This window comes from Medicago sativa, chromosome 1 (genome assembly GCF_051527215.1).
Source record: "Medicago sativa cultivar Bolivia chromosome 1, Bolivia_mono, whole genome shotgun sequence".
NCBI classification, from domain to species: Eukaryota; Viridiplantae; Streptophyta; class Magnoliopsida; order Fabales; family Fabaceae; genus Medicago; species Medicago sativa.
In genome coordinates, this window is record NC_140749.1 from 79,682,566 (window position 1) to 79,702,742 (window position 20,177).

Below are 20,177 nucleotides of genomic sequence, written 5' to 3' on the forward strand. Positions count from 1 at the left end.
TTTAGATTCTTAACTAGATACATAAGTTATTCAATGTATCTAAAATGTCAACTTTCTCTCATAAATAGTAACGGAGGGAGTATGTGACACCAGAAAAGAATAAAAGATGTTATAAAAACAAGTGGGCTAGTAAAGTTTTTTTTAGTCACAAAAAAAAATCATATATTCTTTTTTTTTTTGAAAGAATCATATCTCTTTTCTATTGTATATCATAAAACCCACTATTTTAATAAAAGAAAAATGATCTTTATACAATTATTTTGTGACAACTTTTGGACAACTCTTTCTTACTTACATCATGTTCTTATTCTTTTTTTTTTCTTTTATCTTTCTATTGTTTTTGACCAATAAAAGGAGAGAGAAAAAATATTGCTACAAAAGTTATCACAAAATAGTTTTCAAATATATTACTCTTAATAAAAATAATAAAGATTTACCTTTAAACTCTTATTTGGAGGTCCATTTTAAAATGCTCTCAAATATGCCCCTTTTAAATTAGTTTCTTTTTTGTTTGTTTGGATTCCAAGTCCCTGCAAATTCATAAAAATTAATGTGTATAAGAGTTCAGTTGTTGTGTTGTACGGGAATCAATTGAAGTCACTCAATAAGTCGTTGGCTTGGCTTGGCTGTGTCTTCAAGTAATCAAACCACCCATCTTTTCACCAAGACGTGAGCATCCGTTTTTCTATCACTACTGTCTAGTGTGTCATTATTTATCTGTTCTTCATTTGTTAAAAGTTACATAACCAAAAGTGGATGCTTGTTTATCTTAGTTTAAATCTATTCCATAACAATAAATATCAAACTTTATCATAAATAAATTACACTGCATGCATTATTACTATACCTAGTTAAGGTGCCGTTTAATTTGGGAAAGGAGACTTTTTTTCCACCATGGGAAAGTCCCTTTACCCAGGACACCTGTCGGTTTTAAACTGGCAAACAAAAAAATAAAAAAAAAACTCAATTTATTATTTTAATGTTGTTTTTAAGCTTACTACTACTGAACTAACAACATTTGAGTCATCATCAAATCATCACCTTCACTCTCTTCTCAATTCACCTGCCATTGCATGTTACTCATCGTTGCCGGAAAATCCATCAGCAAAACCGTATCAGTGTCGTTTATGTTTGACACTAAATGTTTTGTTCTTTTGGTGATATTCCATTTCAATTAAGGTTGAATTTGATTAATGGTGGTGGGTACGACACCGGCGTCGGTACCAGTCTTGGTTGCAGTGAGTGTGGTGTCGATTTGTCATGTCATCCAGGAAAGGTGAGGAGACGAATTCAACTTGGAACCAAATACAGATCCACCACCACAATGCTTGACTACTCTCTATTTTCAACAAATCCACCACTACAACAATATGCATCTCGAAAAGGAGAGAAGAACACATAAAGAGAAGCCTCCAACGAAAGCCTGGTTCAGAACTTGAAAGATTGAAACTTGAAATTACTCCTATTATAGTTTGCCGAAGAATTAAAAAAAATGGACCTCATTCTTAAAAAATAAAATAAAAATTGATTTTTAATCATTGCTCACTACGATGAACAATTGGCTTTTTTTGTTTTTTTTTTTTTAAGGAAATTGGCTTTTTTTGTTGGAATGCTTTGAGTGTAATTTTTGATTTTTGATTTTTGCATTAAAAAAGAGAGAAAGAAATCATGTTCTGGGTTGTTTTACAATCAATTCTTCTAGGTTCTTCTTCTTGTGTGTGATTCTACAGTGAAGAGAGAAATATTAATGCAGGAGAACCAAAATCAATTGAAAGATATAGTGACAGGGTGTGTAGGGTGCATCATATAATCCAACAAAAAGGTAACAGGTAATAAATCTAAGCCATCCAAATTATAAAGTATTAAATCTATGGCCTTGGTTTAACTTTCCCATGATGGGAAAAAAGTTTACTTTCCCAAATTAAACGGCACCCCTAGTTAAATTTGATAGTGTTGTGTTCAAGTGTGCGTGATTACACTATCAAACTCCCAAAGAGAATAAACGTAATCTTCAAGCCAAGGATCTCAAGTAAAAAATAGGATGTGTCCACCATTAAATTTGAATTCTTTGACCTATATTTTAAACGACAACGAAGACTGCAATTTAACCGATTCTATAATGTTATCTAATACAAGATCTTTAGGTTGAAATATACTTGCATTTTGAGCTTTTTAAATAGCTCACACACAAGCTATCTAAACTCTTTGCATCACTTCACAATGCACCTTTCGAGCAAAACATAAACAACATAAAGATTGAGCATGTTCCAACAAAACTATTAAACATTACACTACTAACCCCACCAATGTAAGACTAGCCATATCTATAACATTTTTCAAACCCGTAGGTTTAGAGTAATTATATATAAAGTGAAGCAACAAATGCACTAATTGGTTTATTAATTTTAGTATTTTTTTTTTGAAGAAACTAAAATGGATTAAAATACTAAAAGCCTGAAGATTTCAGCACAAGGAGTGCCAAAACCCCAGCTGAAAGAGTCGATTACAAGAATGCCAAACGGCCAAAACAAGAACAAAAAACTACCCTGTTACATAAATATTCCCAAGCACGGTAAAGGGTTCAACCACCATGAATGGTAGGAGAAAACAAAGCTAGGGCGATTCGCTTTCAGCCACCAGTATGATTGAAGCTTAACTTTATCTAATAATTGATTAAAAGAAGCTTCTTTTTGGCGAAAAATTCGAGCGTTCCTTTCAAGCCAGATCACCCACACACAAGATAGCCAAATAAGATTCAGAGCTGAGCGTTTGCTATTAGAGAAGCCGCTAAAGGTACTAAATTGATATAAATGATCTGACACAGTTTCAGGAAACACTAAGTGGTAACCAAGCCAGTGAGAAATACCAAACCAAAGCTTGCCAAAAAAATCACAAGAGAGGAATAAGTGTTTTGCATCTTCTATCATGCTGCATCCACCCACACATAACTGCGCATTCGGATGTAAAATGTGTCTTTTGATTAAATTGTCCGTTGTTAGTAACCTATTACGTAACAAGCGCCAAGCGAAGAGGCTGATTTTTAGAGGCACTTCCCTGTTCCAAATTTCAGTCATGTGTGTAACCGCCAAGTTGTTACTGGTGAATGTCAACAGATGATTATAAGCACTTGTGACTTTATAATTGTTGGAGGCATGCAAGTGCCAAACCCACCTGTCAGAGTGAGTAGGCTGCAAAACAATATTAGATAAAATATCACAACATTCCCGCACTTTCTCTTCCTCCCAAGCCAACAAACGACGTCGCCACTGCCAAGCTTCACCCTCAACCCCCCACCCAAAAGAATACATTTCAGCCACCGTTGTCATTTTATTAGTAGCAAGATCAAAAAGGCGGCTGAAACTATTCTTCAAAACTAGCCCGTCAATCCAAGGATCCCACCAAAATAAAGTTTGGGCACCATCTCCTACCTCTCGCCCAACATTATCATCAAACCAACTCCCACCTCCCACACCAGCCCCATTTTTAACATTAATCAAATTATTCCACCAAACTGAGTTAAACCGCCCCTCCTCGGCAATTTTACCTCCTACCTCTTCGTATCTAGCTGATAAGACTCTATACCACAAACTCCTATTTTCAACCCGCATCCGCCAACACCATTTACCAAGTAAAGCCAAATTAAATTCCCGAATCCGTCGCACTCCTAAACCTCCCTCCTCCTTTTTGGAACAAATAGTATCGCCACTGCCAAGCTTCACCCTCAACCCACCCACCCAAAAGAATACATTTCAGCCACCGTTGTCATTTTATTAGTAGCAAGATCAAAAAGGCGGTTGAAACTATTCTTCAAAACTAGCCCGTCAATCCAAGGATCCCACCAAAATAAAGTTTGGGCACCATCTCCTACCTCTCGCCCAACATTATCATCAAACCAACTCCCACCTCCCACACCAGCCCCATTTTTAACATTAATCAAATTATTCCACCAAACTGAGTTAAACCGCCCCTCCTCGGCAATTTTACCTCCTACCTCTCCGTATCTAGCTGATAAGACTCTATACCACAAACTATAATTCTCTAGCCATCATTGTTTTTGAACATCCCTCCTATAGTGAGCTTCACATCACAAGTTCCTCTTTAGTGATATTTTCAAATTAAAAAAAGAAAAGAGAGTACTACATCCTTCTCCACCAGAAGTACCCTTCAATATGAATTGTTTACCTTTTTTTTTTTTGAAATTAATATGAATTGTTTACTTGGATAGTTAAGTTAAAGGTAATATTTTGGTTGATTAAGATAGTCAAGTTTTAGATGAGAAATTGACTCAAGCATCGATTGTACTTTATCTATTCCATACTTATGTTATTATGATAATAAGAAAGATAGGATAAGTCCCTCTCCAACTGCTTTTCATTAATATGGTAGGACAAATATTACGTGTAGAACCTTCTTCTATTTTTTGTTATTAATTTTGTGGTTTTCTTGCGTCCAACGAGGGCACACCACCTTTCAATCAAGCTTTTCCGTTTAACTACATTTCTCCTAACTACCTTAATTTTCAAAGGCGTTGATTGAGAAATTTCATAAAATCATTTTCTGCGATAAATGTTAAATGAGTTAAAATAAAAACTCACGTGTTTTTTGAAAAATTAGAGGTTGAAAATTTTATAAACGAGAAGATTCATTTTTTTTTTTAAGAAATAAACGAGAAGATTCATAAATTTAATGTTTTAAGGATTCAAATAAAAATGTGATATTTAAATCACTTGTGTTGTTGCTCAAAGCTCAATGTGAATGATCATCAAACATTTTCGTGACCCAACAGTTGCAATAAAATTTGGTTTGATCGGCTCCTTGTATTGAAATTTTGGTTTGATCGGCTCCTTATATTGAAATTCTTCAAACAATAGTGTCAAGGCGACAAGTTCCGTTGAGTGGGGCCCAGTGGCGGAGGGCTATAGGGCCAAGGTGGGCCATGGCCCACCCCACCAAAAAAAATTAAATTTGTTTATATTGGAAATTATTAAAATATCTTTATATTTAATCTAAATTTACCTTGCGGCCCACCCTCTTCTCCATATCATTACGTTTTATCATCACAATTTCAAGTCAATCGAAATGCATAGGTAATTATCTTGAATTTTTAAGGTATACAATTTAATTTTTTGATAGTCAATCTTGTGTTTAATGCTTATTATAACATAAATTTTGTAGCCAACCCAAACAATTTTTACTAGCTCCGCCACTGGTGTGGCCAACAACAGTCCAAATGGACGTTAATTAATAAGCTTCAGTTTGAAGGGGATATAATGAATTGATGACTCACATTTATGAGAGATATTGTTGTGCAAGTGTGAGGTGAATTATAAGTCACAAATATTTCTTCCGTCTCAAGTTGAGTGTCACGTTTGAGTTATACACGGTTTTTTCTTAAATGATTAATTGAATTTTTTTTTTTTTTTGACCAAAATAAACTTATATTATTTCATTCATAACAATAGTTGTAATACAAGATGGAATCAAATCAAAAACTTGGCGACTAGCATACAACTTTGACGCCCTAGCTAGTGTATGGGCAACAAAATTTGCTTGTCTCCGGACAAAACTTATCTTAAAGTTTGGAAAATGAGTTAAAAGTGATCTACAAGTTGACATGATGTTGCCAAATTCAGCCTGGTTGTTGGTTCTATCCACTATGCCATCCGTCACTAGCTTACAATCTATCTCAATATGCACATTCGAGAGTCCCAATTCACCAAGCCATAAAATGGCCTCTTTCAAGCCCAATGCCTCTGCTTCTAAAGGAGGAGGAGTACATTCAAACCTTCTTGTTAATGCTTTGAGAAAATGACCCCTAGAGTTCCGTATACATAATCCAATACCGAAGCATTTCTGATCACCAAACAGCGCTGCGTCGACGTTACATTTGACAAATCCTTCCTCCGGTGGCAGCCACCTGACATTATGCTGCTGTCCCTGCTGTTCCTGCTGTTGCACCTGCTGCTGTTCGCCATATTTTTGGTGTTTTCGGACATTTTCCCACTGATAAATAGCTTCACGCGCTAGCTGGACAGCCAGACCAACATTCTGAACTACGCCCTCCCAAACTTTGTCGTTACGGCGCCTCCATAAACACCACAACATAGCTGCTATGTCCCTGCATAATTGATTTGGCAGCCTGCAGAAAATAGAAAACAAATGTGCTGCCAGTCCTGTTGCAGTACCAATACCTGCTGCTATCGTATCCCATAATCCAGCTTCAATCCAAACTTGTTTCGCCGCTTCACATCCAATAAAAATGTGCCAATCATTCTCATAATTGGTATCACAATGGGGGCAGCAGTCCGAACAAGGGACCCCCCTATCTTGAAGTCTCATACGCGTAGGGAGAACACCCCTCAACAACCTCCATAAAAAAAACTTTGATTCGTTGAGGAATGTGCAGATTCCACATCCTCGTCCAATCTCCCGGAACTCTATACTCAACATTATCAATGAGAGTTTCCATAGCATACCTGTACGCAGACTTCACCGTATAATGCCCTTTGTTATTGAATTTCCATATTAACTTATCTGCTCCGTCTGAATTGGTTAATGCTAAGTTACGGATTTCTTCTCTATCTCTCTCATTAAATAATAGATCAATATCCTCCCATTTCCAACTCTTACTTTCCGAACATATCAGATCTGCTACTTTCCAATGTTCCATGCCTGATATCTGCGGAGTTGAAATGTAAGAGTTATTTATTGACCGCAGCCAAGGATCCTGCCATACCTTGATGTTAGAATGGTAAAACTAACATCTTTACTAAATTATCTTTATTAATTGTAGCTAGAGAAATGAAATGCAATAGTTAAGCGCATCTTAGTGGAAAAATACATAAATTTTGCTTTGTATTTTAAACTGACAATTATTTTAAAAAAGAGAAAAAAAAATGACACTTATCATCAAACCGAGCGAATATATGATTTTAGATGCACGTAGTTTTTAACAAATTAAGGAGTTTCTTCAAAATAAAAAAAATAAGGAATATTCTTAAAAGAAAAAACAAATTAAGGAAATATATTTGAGTCTCTCAGTGGTAATTGAGCATCAAGAAAGTAAGGTCTCTCGGTGGTAACTGAGCATCAAGGAATTAAGGAAATATATTTGGTCTTTTTTTTTTTGTGGTGGCCTGGGTTCGAACCTTGGACCTTGCATATATTATGCATTGTCTATACCAATTGAGCTAAGCTCACGAGGACATGTATTTGGTCTTTATCAAGTGCTAACTGCTAACCAACATTTTCATATCAAAATAAAAATAGAGCTAACCGACATTCCATTTTTTTTACAGCAGCGAATAAAGTTTCTCTTTGTCTTTTCAATTTATAGAGTTTTAATTTTCCTTTAAAAAACATATTTTAAATTTTGTAAACATTTAATATTCATTCACTTAAATTATCTATAGCTTTTAAAATTGTTATTTGTATAAATATTCAGTTAATATTTTTAAGAGGCAGTTAATCAGGCCCATAATTGTATATAAACTATAAAGTAGATTTCATCAAGGCTGTCTAACGTGAATGTCTTTTAAATAAAATACTTTGTGTGTCCTAAAAAAATAGTTTAAGTGTACACTTTTAAATAAAATTTAATTTTACAATATTGTTTTTATTTTTAAATCAATTTTATAAATTTTTATCTTAGAACATTCTATAGGCCAAGTTTTCTTACAAAACAACTTGCATTCAATAAACATGCTTCTATTGAAGGCAAAGATTAAGTGAACCACGTATATAAGGCAATTCACCATGAATCATCATCATTTTCTTTTTGTTAGATCTATTTGATGTTCAACATTTTTTTTGATGAAATATTTGTTGATAAATATTCAACGAGGCAATCAGGAACTTGAATTTATGTATATAATTGTAAAATGGCCTAAATGTGCTACACCTTTATATATTTTTCAATTGACGGGTCTTCTTCTCCCGAGTTAAGGACATACATCACTGTCATAGAATCCACAATCCACATGCAACTCAAAACCCCTTCACTACCCGCTATCCAACATTCCTTATAAGTTCCATCCTATAAGAATGGTTTGACCCTGTACCTATTCCACCACTCTGTTAGCCTTAAGCCCTTAACACATGTTGTTCCAGATAGATTGTACGACTAAACCCTTCTTCATGCAACTCTTTGTTCCTCCTTGTCCACAAATTATTACAAGAGAAGAAAATATTTTGGTGTAACTCCAAAATGATGTATTGTACAATACTTGTAAATAACTGTTGTGAATAAATCCAACTATATTTGTTGGTTAGTTAGTTAGTGGGTTAGTGGCTTGTAGTGCAAGTAACTCAACTTAGCTTGTGTTTGTATCTATTTGATATAACTCATATCTTGTATCATATAATTAATCACTATCACTATGCAATACAATTCATAGTTTTACAATTTACCATAAACAAAAACTCTTCATCCTCTCCATTCTCATCATAGAACAGAACGTTTTGAATTCTCTCTTTCTCTCATCGGTGAGTGTAAGCTAGGAGCTTGCACCAACAATAACAACATTAATATTGGTCTAACTCCGTTAGTTCATGGGAAAATAGTCCATAATAATTCGATTTCCATTGGTGAAAACTTATTTAAATTAAGAATTGAATTCAATTGCTTTTCATTGACTAGAGTCTAGATAGTAATTGAAGTTTATTAACTTTCTTGAGTAAATCATTTGATTGACAAGAGTTATTATTATTTAGAGTGTGTTTGCTTAAGATTATTTGGAATGAAATCTCATTTTCTAAAAACAATTATTTTCGATGTTTTAGTTATGTTGGATTAAGCTATTTTCAAAGGTTATTCTTGTTAAAACAATTATGTTGAAAATGAAAAGCTATTTTTATTGTTTTTTTTTTTATAGAAAATCATCTTTAGAGGAATGCACCATGTTTAATGCTTTTCTTAAGAATGTCTTAAAAAAAACTTCTATGTCATTTGTATCAAAATCATTTTTATTTTAATCTATAACAAACAAATCTCAACACAATAATTATATTGTTGATTTGTTTTTGGTGAAAACATATTTGATTTTTTATTAGCTCAGAAGTTGTTTGAAATAAAAATGAATACAATTATCATAAAAAAATGAATACAATTATCTTTAAAAAAAATTGTGGAGGAACATAAAAGTTTCAAAACACACAATTTAGTTAACAAGATTGTTCAAACAACACAAACAAACTTTAAGTTTGAACTTTTACAGAGAAAAATGGATCCTGAACAAGTTGAAGAATTTTTCGTTTTGAGAAAAAAATCAATCTCTTTTAAGCAATTCTCGATGTGCTTGTTATGTTTTTAAAAATAATTTGATATAATTAAGATCAACATATGGAGAAAACAATCCAATTTATAATTATTGACAAAACTTTGCTTACCTTTCGGTTAAACTACATATTATTATGATCTCATTCTCTTAAAAACTCGAAAGTTAGCAGCAACATTGTCTTAAAATCTGAAAGATTGGCAACAAGAAAGAAACTATCTTTAGATAATTTTGAAAAAAATCACTACGAGATACGATAGAATGAAGGGTTAAATATATTTTTAATTTTAATAAATTTAATATTTTATTTATTCAATCTTAATTCTAAAAATCTATTTTTCAATCCTACAAAATATAAAACCGTATACTTTTAATCCTTTTTTACCAGTTGTAAGGACTAAAAAGCGGATACAAGAACTAAATAAAACTCGAAATAATTATCAAAACTACAAATATATTTAATCATGGAATGAAATAGAAATTTTGGATCATGATGAGAAAACTCATTCCTCCAAAGAACTAAAAAAAAATGATACACTAAAAAAACCATGTGAAATCCTCCAAAATGATACGACAACATCAGCTAAAAGTACAATCAAGAGGGGAAATATCCCACAAGAGTATTAAACTTATGCTATAAAAAGTCTGAAAGATGTGCATATATATTATGCCTACCTTATTCCAACAAAAACAAAATATATAATCTTGAAATACCTTCCAACCAAAAGAAAATCTCAAAATTAAGAGCAATTACATGTTTTCTTCTTTTTTTTTATTGAGAGTCAATAGGAAATTCGGAATTGACTTATTGTCTAAAGTAGAACTTATTTTTGGATAGCAAAGTAGAATTGTAGATAGTACCTATGAGTCAAATTTGGGCTTGAAACAGTCTTGTTCAAGTTGGTTCACATCCTGCTCTAGCTCTTGTATTGAGAAGCTCCTATATCAATCAACCAAAAATTCTATGTTAAAAAAATGAAAGAAAAATAATATATATTATTCTATAGTTCATGCAAACAATGAGTGACAACATAAGAGCATCCACATTGGAGACACTCAATTGTGAGGTCTTAAATGGGTCCCACATGGACACATCATTTTTTTATTATTTTTTAATAATAGTACCTAATAGGTACTCATCCACTCCAATGGAGACCCTCTAACAAAAGGTCTAAAAGGGTCCCACCAATAACTATTTATTTAAGACACTATTATCTATTTGAGAAAAAGTAATGTGGGGTCCACTTAAAAATGATTATTTTAAGAAAAAGTAATGTGGGGTCCACTTAAGCATTGAGTTCTTAAGTAAGACCCTGGGTCTTAAGAGACCCCCAAAAAAAGATTTCACATTGGGGGTACCTATTAGGTACCGGGTCTTATATGGTTAAGACCTCACCAATGTGGATGGTCTAATAAACTAAAATTTTTATTTACTCTTAAAATTTTACAAATGCTTTCTAATGCAAAGACATTGTGGTATAATCTGCATAGAGAATGTTTATAAGTCTGGCAGAAGAGAAATGTGAACTGGAGCCAAAAAATTAGCACAACTATTTCTTTCATGGAGTGCATGGACAATGGAGTTGAGAAGATTCCTAATATCCTAAATCAAAGTAGCATCTTAGTTTGTCTCTTTGAGGATTTATTCACGGTGAACAGAATCAATGTAGCTAATAGTATCTTAAAAATTAAATTCCTTAGCCAATAACAACCATTGATGGATGACATGAAACCCAACAGGGATTATCACAAACAAATATCATTTTATTTATTTCATTTAATGTTTCAAATGGTATGTTATACCATTTCTTTATTAAATCTCTACAGTCAATAAATAAAATAAAAGTAATCAAACAATTCTGTGATAATAACTTAAATCTATAATAAACAATATGTACTTACTTCCACACTCATATATATATTTTTTAATTTTCTGAATAAAAAAACTGAAAAAATGTTTTATTATCTTTCCTTCATAAACCATAAAAATAAAAACAAGTTTTTTTAGAGGTGAAAATAAAAACAAGTTGAAAAAACAAACATAAATCGGGGGGAAACAACATTTTCATTATCGTTTTTTATCAGAGACCATATAAAATTCTCCATCAATAAACGATCGAGCAGAAATTTTGAAACAATATAATTTTGGGTTATATAAGCATAATCAAATAAATTGTAATAGAGACATCCAAAAAAAAAATTTGTAATATAGATGATAATACGGTTAGCAAAGTTTGACTTATTTCCTTTTCGAGCAATGTTATATCTCTAGAAAAATAACATCAAGAATTCTTCAAGAATAAAGAGTAGCCAATCACAATGCACTATTTGCCACAATTCAAGGAGGTGTGGCTGAAAAATAGGAAGTGGACAAATAAATCATCCAATTAAAATTTGCCAACTGTGTCTTGAAAAATTCTTGAAGCTATTTTTCTTGAGAAGTAGCATTTTCCTTTTCTATATAACTTGTTTTCAAAAGTGCTATATATGGTTACTAATTTAAAAACTTAATATATTTTTGGAAGAATACATAACTATACGTATCTTTTGGGTTACTAAAAGGCTAGGTAATTTCTCTATAGACCTCTTAGATTGCTCAACTTTTGAAATTAGTCGATCGAAAATTATACTCCAATATATAAAAAAACAATGATCAATCGTAAACCCCAATAAATTTTGGGTAATTGGAGTTATCCGAGGGACTTTTGAACAATGTGATGGTCAAAAGCTAGTTAAAATGGGGAATTAGTCACTTTAGTCCCTGAGTGGGAAAGGAGTAGTCACTTTAGTCCCTGAATGCAGAGAAATTGCAAAACAATCCCTGAATGTAGACTCTGTTGGTCAATTTCAGGGACTAAAGTGACTAACGGAGTCTACTTTCACGAAGTCTGTATTCAGGGACTAAATTGACTAACAGAGTACATTTAGGGACTATTTTGCAATTTATCTGCATTCAGGGACTAAAGTGACGACTAATTTCCTATTCAGGTACTAAAGTGACTAATCTCCCTAGTTAAAATAGAAACCGATCAAAGCCCAATAATAAGTTGCATTGCAATTGTGGTGCATTATATGACCGCTTCTTTTCCCACATTTTGAATTTCTCATGCACTTTATTCAGTTCAGATTATAGAATCCGAATGGTAGAAAAACCCCATAAAACCTCCAAAAACAAGTTGAAAAATTTCAGATTTTAGAATCCGAATAGGACGCACGAGAAACTTAGGGAAAAGTAATAGCCGCGTTATATTTAGAAACAAGTTGCAGCCCCAGCTTATGTATTAACTGTTTTTTTTTTTTCCTGTATACTTCGTTCCCTAGTCTTACACTTCCATCTAAATGTTTGCCCCTTATTTCTATCCTAGCTAAAGACTTTGTGAACCGAGTTATTGTGATCATTAACTGGAGATTATAGATGGCCGTATGGATAGTCTTCTTTTGGGTGAACAACGGGCATGTGGATATTATCTAAGGAGTATATTTGTTCAAAGTTTTGGAGTTGAAAGGTGAAAAGCCATTAATCTCATAATTCATTCATTGTTTCGTTTTTTTTTTATTGACTAATTGTTTCCTTTTGTTAACCTTGCTTGAATCATGAAATGCCATGTATTGTAGTCTCTGCTCCCGTAGTAGTGTGATTATTTAGTTGGGGTATGGTAGCAAACCTAACTATTGTTTGTGATGATATAAATAACAAGTGCAGGCCATCGTCAATAATTTCAACTGTAGAAATCTAACTGTTGTTCGATGAAAAATATTTAAACGATTTGTACCTAAAAAGTTTCAATGACCATCTAGACACAAATATTTTGAGGCACAAAATTAATGCTAATAATAAACATCTTTTATTAATTTTCCATTTTCTCCAGTTACAGTAATAACTAATCTTTTTTGTTTACGGTAAGTTAATAACAAATCTAATTGTACAAAAATTGATGTGATGTTATATGACAAGATGTACATACAAATAAAAGTAAAAAAAAAAAATTATATACAATTACAATTAAAAATAAAAAAATAAGAAGAGCTAGGTGTAACCTCTTTTCTGCAATGAAAACCGGGTTATATGATTAATATAGTAATTATTATGATTAGAATAAGGAATTATTTCCTACCAGTCAATCAAGAAACTGTCCTGCCAATGCATCTACAGATCCTCCAGCTTGAGTTGCTTCAGTCATTCTAACTAACATAGTAGCCTTGTAGACTGCTAAATCTGCATTCTCTGCAAGCGACTGTGCTTCTTTGCGTTTTTGTATTGCAAGTTCCGTTGATTCATTTGCAGCTGCTTTAGCTGCTTCGACCTCAGCAGCTACTGTAAATGAATAGATCAGGGTGAGTTCCACGACGTCCATCTATAGACACATATACAATATACATGTAATTAAACACTCGAGTCCTTTTTTTGTAGTCAACTCAAAGAAACCAAACAAGATACTGTATTAAGACAAACATTCCAGAAACAATAATCCAAAAACAATAAAAGTATCTGGAAATATATCAAACTAGCAACTTCAGTTGTTGATATGCCAATTCAAGATCTCATATTTCATAAAAAAAATATAATTACAAATATCATTACATGAAGCATTAGAGGGAAAAGAAAAAAAAATAGGCCAAGGAACAATCTGAGTTGTGAATTTGATCATCTTCATTTTCTACTTGTGAATTTGATCATCTCAAGTTTGAAAACGATATAAACAAAAAATAGGCAGTGGGTCCCACCATCACTCTTTATCATTAAATGTTTTCAAACTCCTTTGGAGAGGATCCAATCCCAAAAAATCTTCGGGCATACTTTAGGTACTACCCGTCAAACTCTAGATTATTAGTGTCTGCTTCCTTTGAAAACGGGAGGGTTAAAAAAAAAAAAAAAAAGGAAGATATAGGCTAAATTCAAGCAATATAAACAAGGGTTAATTATGTTTTTGGTCCCTACAAAATTGCGACCTTGTAAGTTTAGTCCTTACTTAATTTTAATAGCATTTTTAATCCCTACAAAAAATTTCTGCACTCAATATTAATCCTTACTCAATCCAAATTTGTTTAATTTATGCTTAAACTCTTAAGTTTTTCAACAATTTTTTACAGGCGTGTTAAGAACGTTATTAAAAGGTCCTCCGAAAAAAATATCGCAAAAATTTGATTTCTACGTCCATATTTTTGTTACTTATATCTTAAACTTTTGTCGTTTTAAAAAATTCATATTTAATTTATTTCATGTTAAAAAATTATAGATTTTAGTAAATGAACCTTTCATAGTGTTCTAAACTTGTATAAAAAGAATCGTTAAAAAATTTAAGAGTTTAAGGATAATTAAACAAAATTTATTTTAGTAGGGACTAAATTTATAAGTAAATTTTTTTTTGTAGGGATTAAAAATGCTATTAAAATTAAGTAAGGACTAAACTTACAAGGTCACAATTTTGTAGGGACCAAAAACATAATTAACCCTATAAACAAAAGAATATGAGTTGAAGCACAGCGATATCAAGATTCAGAACTGTATATTTGTGTTGCATAAGGTGGATATAAAGAATGACAATTCTACTTAGATGTCAGAATAACAACATCGAAATTCCACAAGTTAAAATACCAAAAACAATAAAATAAAATTAACGGTATTTTGACAGAATCAGAGAAATCTGCAATCTATATTCCTGTTAACAATATGAAATAATAATAAACTTACCTTGCAAAACATTTGGATTTTCGCTTCTATTTATTTGACTCGGGTGTCTCTTAAACGACCTCTTCTTTCGCAGTGAAGGCTTGAGAACAAATGGAGATATCTTTGATTGATAACTCTGACAGAAAAAAAAACCAAAACTATGACGGTCAGATAATGAGATTGAACTGCAGTACTAAAATATCCTAGAGCCCTTCCAGAGTTCAAGAGACTACCAGATATACATCGCCTTAACAGCTCAAACTAATAAATGTAGTTTAACCGAAATTGAAAAAGAAATCAAATGTCTACCAACAAAACTTGTCTATTTCGATTTTCCAAAGGAGAGAATTGCACGAGGATGAGCAATTGAGCATTGAAATGTTTCGGATAAAGCAAGCAGTGCAACAATGGGAAAGTTACCTGGAAAATCCTAAGCAGCGATGAATGATTATGTTTCCGCTTTCTCATCCAATAACCATGTACAGCTTCTACAGCCTTCTTGCTAACAAGATTCTTACACCAATAAATCACAGTTTTTTCATCACAACAGTCATCTGGATTATAATGATAAGTCTTCTCCAAAGCATCAACAATTGATTCAAAATCATCCTCTGAAACATGTTCTTGAAACTCTTTATTGAACTTGCTCACCCAATCTTCATCACCTGAATCCATGTCATAAATTGCCGTTTTACATGTCATTGCTCTGTAAAACTCATCACTGTTTGTGGATATATAAGAATCCGGTCGATTGAAGGGAACGGTATAACTGTCTGCATAGTCAGAGACTTCACATACGCCTGGTACTGGAATATATTTCGCAGCAGGAATTGGAATTTCGCGTTCAGAACACCCCTTATAAAGATTCTTAAAGGCAAGCCAATTCTGACGATTAGCAAACTCTAGCTTCCACCCATTGATTAATGAGATCATTTTAACATGGGTGTACCTATTGGAAGAGCATGGTCTCATTATCTTATCAGCCTTGAGGGTGCATTGAGTCAACCCATCTTTCTTTACTGCAAGATGCCATTCTCCTGACTTGGGCGTTTCTTCTGAAGTAACAACTGCTCCTTCTACCCTATAACACCTGTCAGACTCAACAATCAATATATTTGCAGAACAAAAAGACGAATCAATTGCTTCTTTTGAATCATCCATGACAGACTTTGCCTCTGAAAGGTTTAAACTTGTGCAACTGTTAGTCAAACGTCTGGGTTTCTTATTAGAGGCCACACCAGCGCTACTTTTTTCCCGTCCACCCTTTGAATCAAAAGGTAATTCGCTGTTACTCATGTTCTTTGTTGAAGGATTCTGAGCTTCCTTTATCCTAGGTGAAGTTCTCCTCATCTGAATGCGTCGAGCGTTCATGCTATGACGTTGTCCATTTCGAACAGCTAACTTTGAAGACGTGACAGATTCATGTAAAGATAAATCGCCGTCTATTTCAATAACTTCAGGGGTGATACTAATGTTTTCAATCTCAGAAGTTTCTTTCATGAAGGAATCACATGAAATCTGCAGTTCCATCTCAAAATCTGATAGATCAACTCCGTCTTCAATATCAATAGCAACATTTACCAGATTACATGCAAGAAAAAATGACCTGAACATATATCTTAAAACCACTGCAGAATGTAGAGACGTGAAACATTGAGGAACAGCAGAAAAATCTACACAAAACAATGGTATGAACCTTGTCACCCCAAAAAACTGGCAAATCCCAACGTTGGCAGTAACAGAACCCTGAAAGAACATTAAACTCATGTTATGTAAGATCAAGGTGTAAATTAGGAACACTAGAATTAATCAGCAGATACTCAGCTTTACTTTTAATTTCATTTTTACCTTTCGTAATATATACAACTTAAACTTACCAATCTCAATGAATTATAAATCGAGAGACTTAGATTGAAACCAAAAATCAATATCATACATTGTCAAGAGCAAGAGTAAATCAAGTGGTGGACCAACCCCTTAGTAGATAACAACTATTGAGATTCAATTATTAATTTTTTTCACTTTGTGTATGAATGAGCGTTATTTGTTTTTTTGGTCAAAGTGTATGTCTGTATGAGTACTATTTTATCACACCTTTTTCAAATCTTATCCCTGCATCCACCCATTTACAGGAAAAATATTAAACAGGAAAAACCCCACTTATTTTTTTACCATAAATAATAAATTACAATAAATAAATAAATAAATAAATGTAGGGATAGGTATAAAAAAACAATATTTTAAGAAAAAAGAAAAGCATTGATTGTAAGATTTTTATACCAAAGATATTAAATTGACAAAATTGACAACCACTGTCAAAAAATAAATAAAAATAATTACTCCACGCAGTTTCCATCAATTTACAATTCATTACAAACCTCGAGGGGAATTAAATAGATTAATCATATAAATGCATTAAAAACATAATATAAGGTTCATCAGATAAAATATTTCGACAACTAACATGAAGATAAAAAAACATTACAGTATCATATTTGACCAACAAAATAAAAAACATAGGAGACAAACTTTAGCATAATTCAAGGACTGAGATTTTTACCTGTAAGAATCGTATCCCTCTTGATGCATAAACAGAACAAATAGGCTCTGACAGAACAAAAGCAGCGAGATCCTCGAATGTGAGTCCAAACATCACAACGGTTCTCAACACCATAAACAAGAAACACGAAAACAAACCAATATCCTCAGAACAAGGTTTCACAATAACCGCAATCTTACATGGATCCTTCATCCTTTGTCGTTGAATCCTGAAAATTTCACTTTCGTTGTTTTCAACGTTTCTTTTCCTTTTTCTGCTATAAGCTTTCCCGTAAAACCTATCACTGCCATCGTTATGCAGGTTTGTCTTCGCCGGTTTCTTCCTTCGATCATCGGAGATGTTGCCGGAATCCGGCCATAACTGCCGCCCTGAACGTAACACACGTCCGGTGTCTCCGCCACCGCCTTTGACGACTCCAAACACCGTTGTGGTTTGCCTCGTGGCAACCGATGGTGATGGCATTTCAACCTCTTCCCGAATTGAATTCACAGTGAGACTGAGTTAATTCAACTCAGTAACGAGTTGAATTCAACAGAACTCGGATCGGAATTGAAAATTGAAAATCACAGAAAATGAACACACAAAAAAACAGATGAAAAACAAAAAATACAACAACAACAATCAACAATATGGGAAGAGAGAGAAACAGATCGATATTTAGAGAGAGAGAGGAAGCGGGAAAGAGAAGAGGGAACAGAGAGAAAGAGAGGGGGGGTTAGGGTTTATGGTTGGAAAAACAACTGTGAAGAAATGAATGGTAAACTAGTACTAACTTCTAAGTGATGAGATCCGTTGAATGGAAGAGATGGACGGTGGAGATTTGTTAAGGACAAGATAGATAGATACGAGCGAGTGAGTGAATGAGTTCGAAGGTGTGTGTCAGGTTTCAAAAAGTAAAGACAGATATTTTGTGTGACACGTAAGGTAAGTGAAATGGGTTATGGAAAGACCAAATTGGGCTTTAATGAAATGGTGTGCGGTGTTGAGATTTTGAGGGTAGAGATGTCAATAAGGCAATATTTTGTGAGTTCAAGTGATTTTCATCTTCGAATGTAAAGTGTAAACGGAGGCAAAAAATACAATTTATTATTACACCAAAAAATTGAACTTTAGTAGTAAATGAATTATAGCAAGAACCAAGCAAAGCCATCATCTTGTTATACATCTAAGATGAGCAAAGCCCGAACTATTCTTCCCTTCAAAAGTCACCTCTTGAGCACTTGAACAAATTTTGAGTTTTTGGCATCCACTAGAATGAGACCAAGGGAAAACTTGGCAATCAACATTCTGCTGATTGCGAATCCAACCAAGAAAGATCAATTCTTCTTTCATTTTCGATTGAAGAAACAAGTCAATTTGAATTGTGAGAGATTAGAATTTCTTCTCTCATGCGTAGAGCATAAAATGAACACTAACATTTGACCCCTATGCAAGAAAAGCTAACCTAAAAATTGTTGCACAAACAAAGCAATGTTATATACAATTTTTAGGTTAGCTTTTCTTGCATAGGGACAATTTTGCACAACCAAATGGACAATTTTGCCCTTGCATGAGTTAACGCACGTCGAGTACTATTTCGATCAAAACCCAGCATGCAACCACACAACTCCATTTTTCCTTTCCTTCCACCTCCAAAAACCCAAAAAAATGCGAATTTTTGGGTCAAAATTTTCATTCCAAATCATTGCAAATCGTCAGGAAACAAGTTTCTACGCTCATCAAGCATCAAAGAACAGGTAATGTACCGTCAAAGCGAATGTATCAGCTACATTGTGCAACACTCTAAATCAGTATTATAAGAGAAAAGAATAAAGTCAGATAAAAGCTTAAATGAAACTTATCATAAACTCTTCCAACCACCTATAGAAGCAAATTTAACTAAAAGTGGAGTAATATGAAATGAAAAAAGATAAAGGACTAAATTGTTACATGAAATTAAGTTAAGGGACTAAAAGTGTAATTTTGCCAATTAAATATTATATTAATTAGAAAATGAAAATTGCCACAAACTTTTCTTGACCAACATATTGCATGTCATAGTCGGTATCTTTTACGCGTGAAGCCTCTAGCTCAATAAACTGTTTTTGATGATGTTCCTTTTATATTTTATGTTTGTTTATTAGTTAGGCTCTTAGTTTGTATAATAGCACCCTAGATGATCAAGCATTTATGTAAAAGTGTGTCAACTTGTTTTCTGTTGCAATTGCATTTCATGTGTCTTAGAAAACATGCATTTGCTCTGAGTATATGTATGAATCGTATCAAACAAGGCTTGAATCGATTCATATGTCTTTCAAAATTAATATGATGCTCTCTGACTTCATATGAATCGTGTCACCCTCATAGTGAATCGATTCATGTATGAATCATATCATTCATTGTTTGAAACGATTCATCAAACTCTCTGACATGTTCTGAATCGATTCACAAAGGTTATGAATCGTATCAATCACCTTCTGGGCAAATTGAGTCGTTTCAAAACTCACTTGACACATTTCATTCTTCAACATATTTTTCCCTTTCTTTATTTTGTCTTATGTGGTTTGAATCGATTCAAATAATAAGTGAATCGATTCACACAGTTCATTTTGTGCGAAAATTTAGCCTTTCCCCTTGCTCTTATGTATTGTACTATCCTCACAACTCCAAAATCATTGAATCATTTACAACT

The 20,177-nt window shown here is 33.2% G+C and overlaps 1 protein-coding gene across 10 annotated transcripts; it reads right to left on the bottom strand.

Moving 5' to 3' along the window:
• Positions 1–9,709: 9,709 nt before the first annotated feature.
• Positions 9,710–18,250, bottom strand: LOC146957898 (uncharacterized). 10 transcript variants are annotated; one of them, XR_015024484.1, is made up of 5 exons: positions 17,507–18,250; positions 15,367–16,692; positions 14,968–15,082; positions 13,391–13,630; positions 9,710–10,215 (listed from the first exon to the last, which is right to left on the bottom strand). XR_015024484.1 is itself a non-coding variant. In XM_085739567.1 (5 exons), the coding sequence occupies exons 1-4, from the start codon at positions 17,966–17,968 to the stop codon at positions 13,394–13,396; spliced, it is 2,097 nt and encodes a 698-aa protein (XP_085595693.1). In that variant the 5' UTR covers positions 17,969–18,250; the 3' UTR covers positions 9,710–10,215; positions 13,391–13,393. The 10 variants fall into 10 exon arrangements, 9 of the variants coding, with proteins under 9 accessions (XP_085595693.1, XP_085595690.1, XP_085595692.1 ...); XM_085739567.1 differs by having other exon boundaries at positions 13,391–13,587; XM_085739564.1 differs by having other exon boundaries at positions 13,391–13,590.
• Between the last annotated feature and the right edge of the window lie 1,927 nt (positions 18,251–20,177).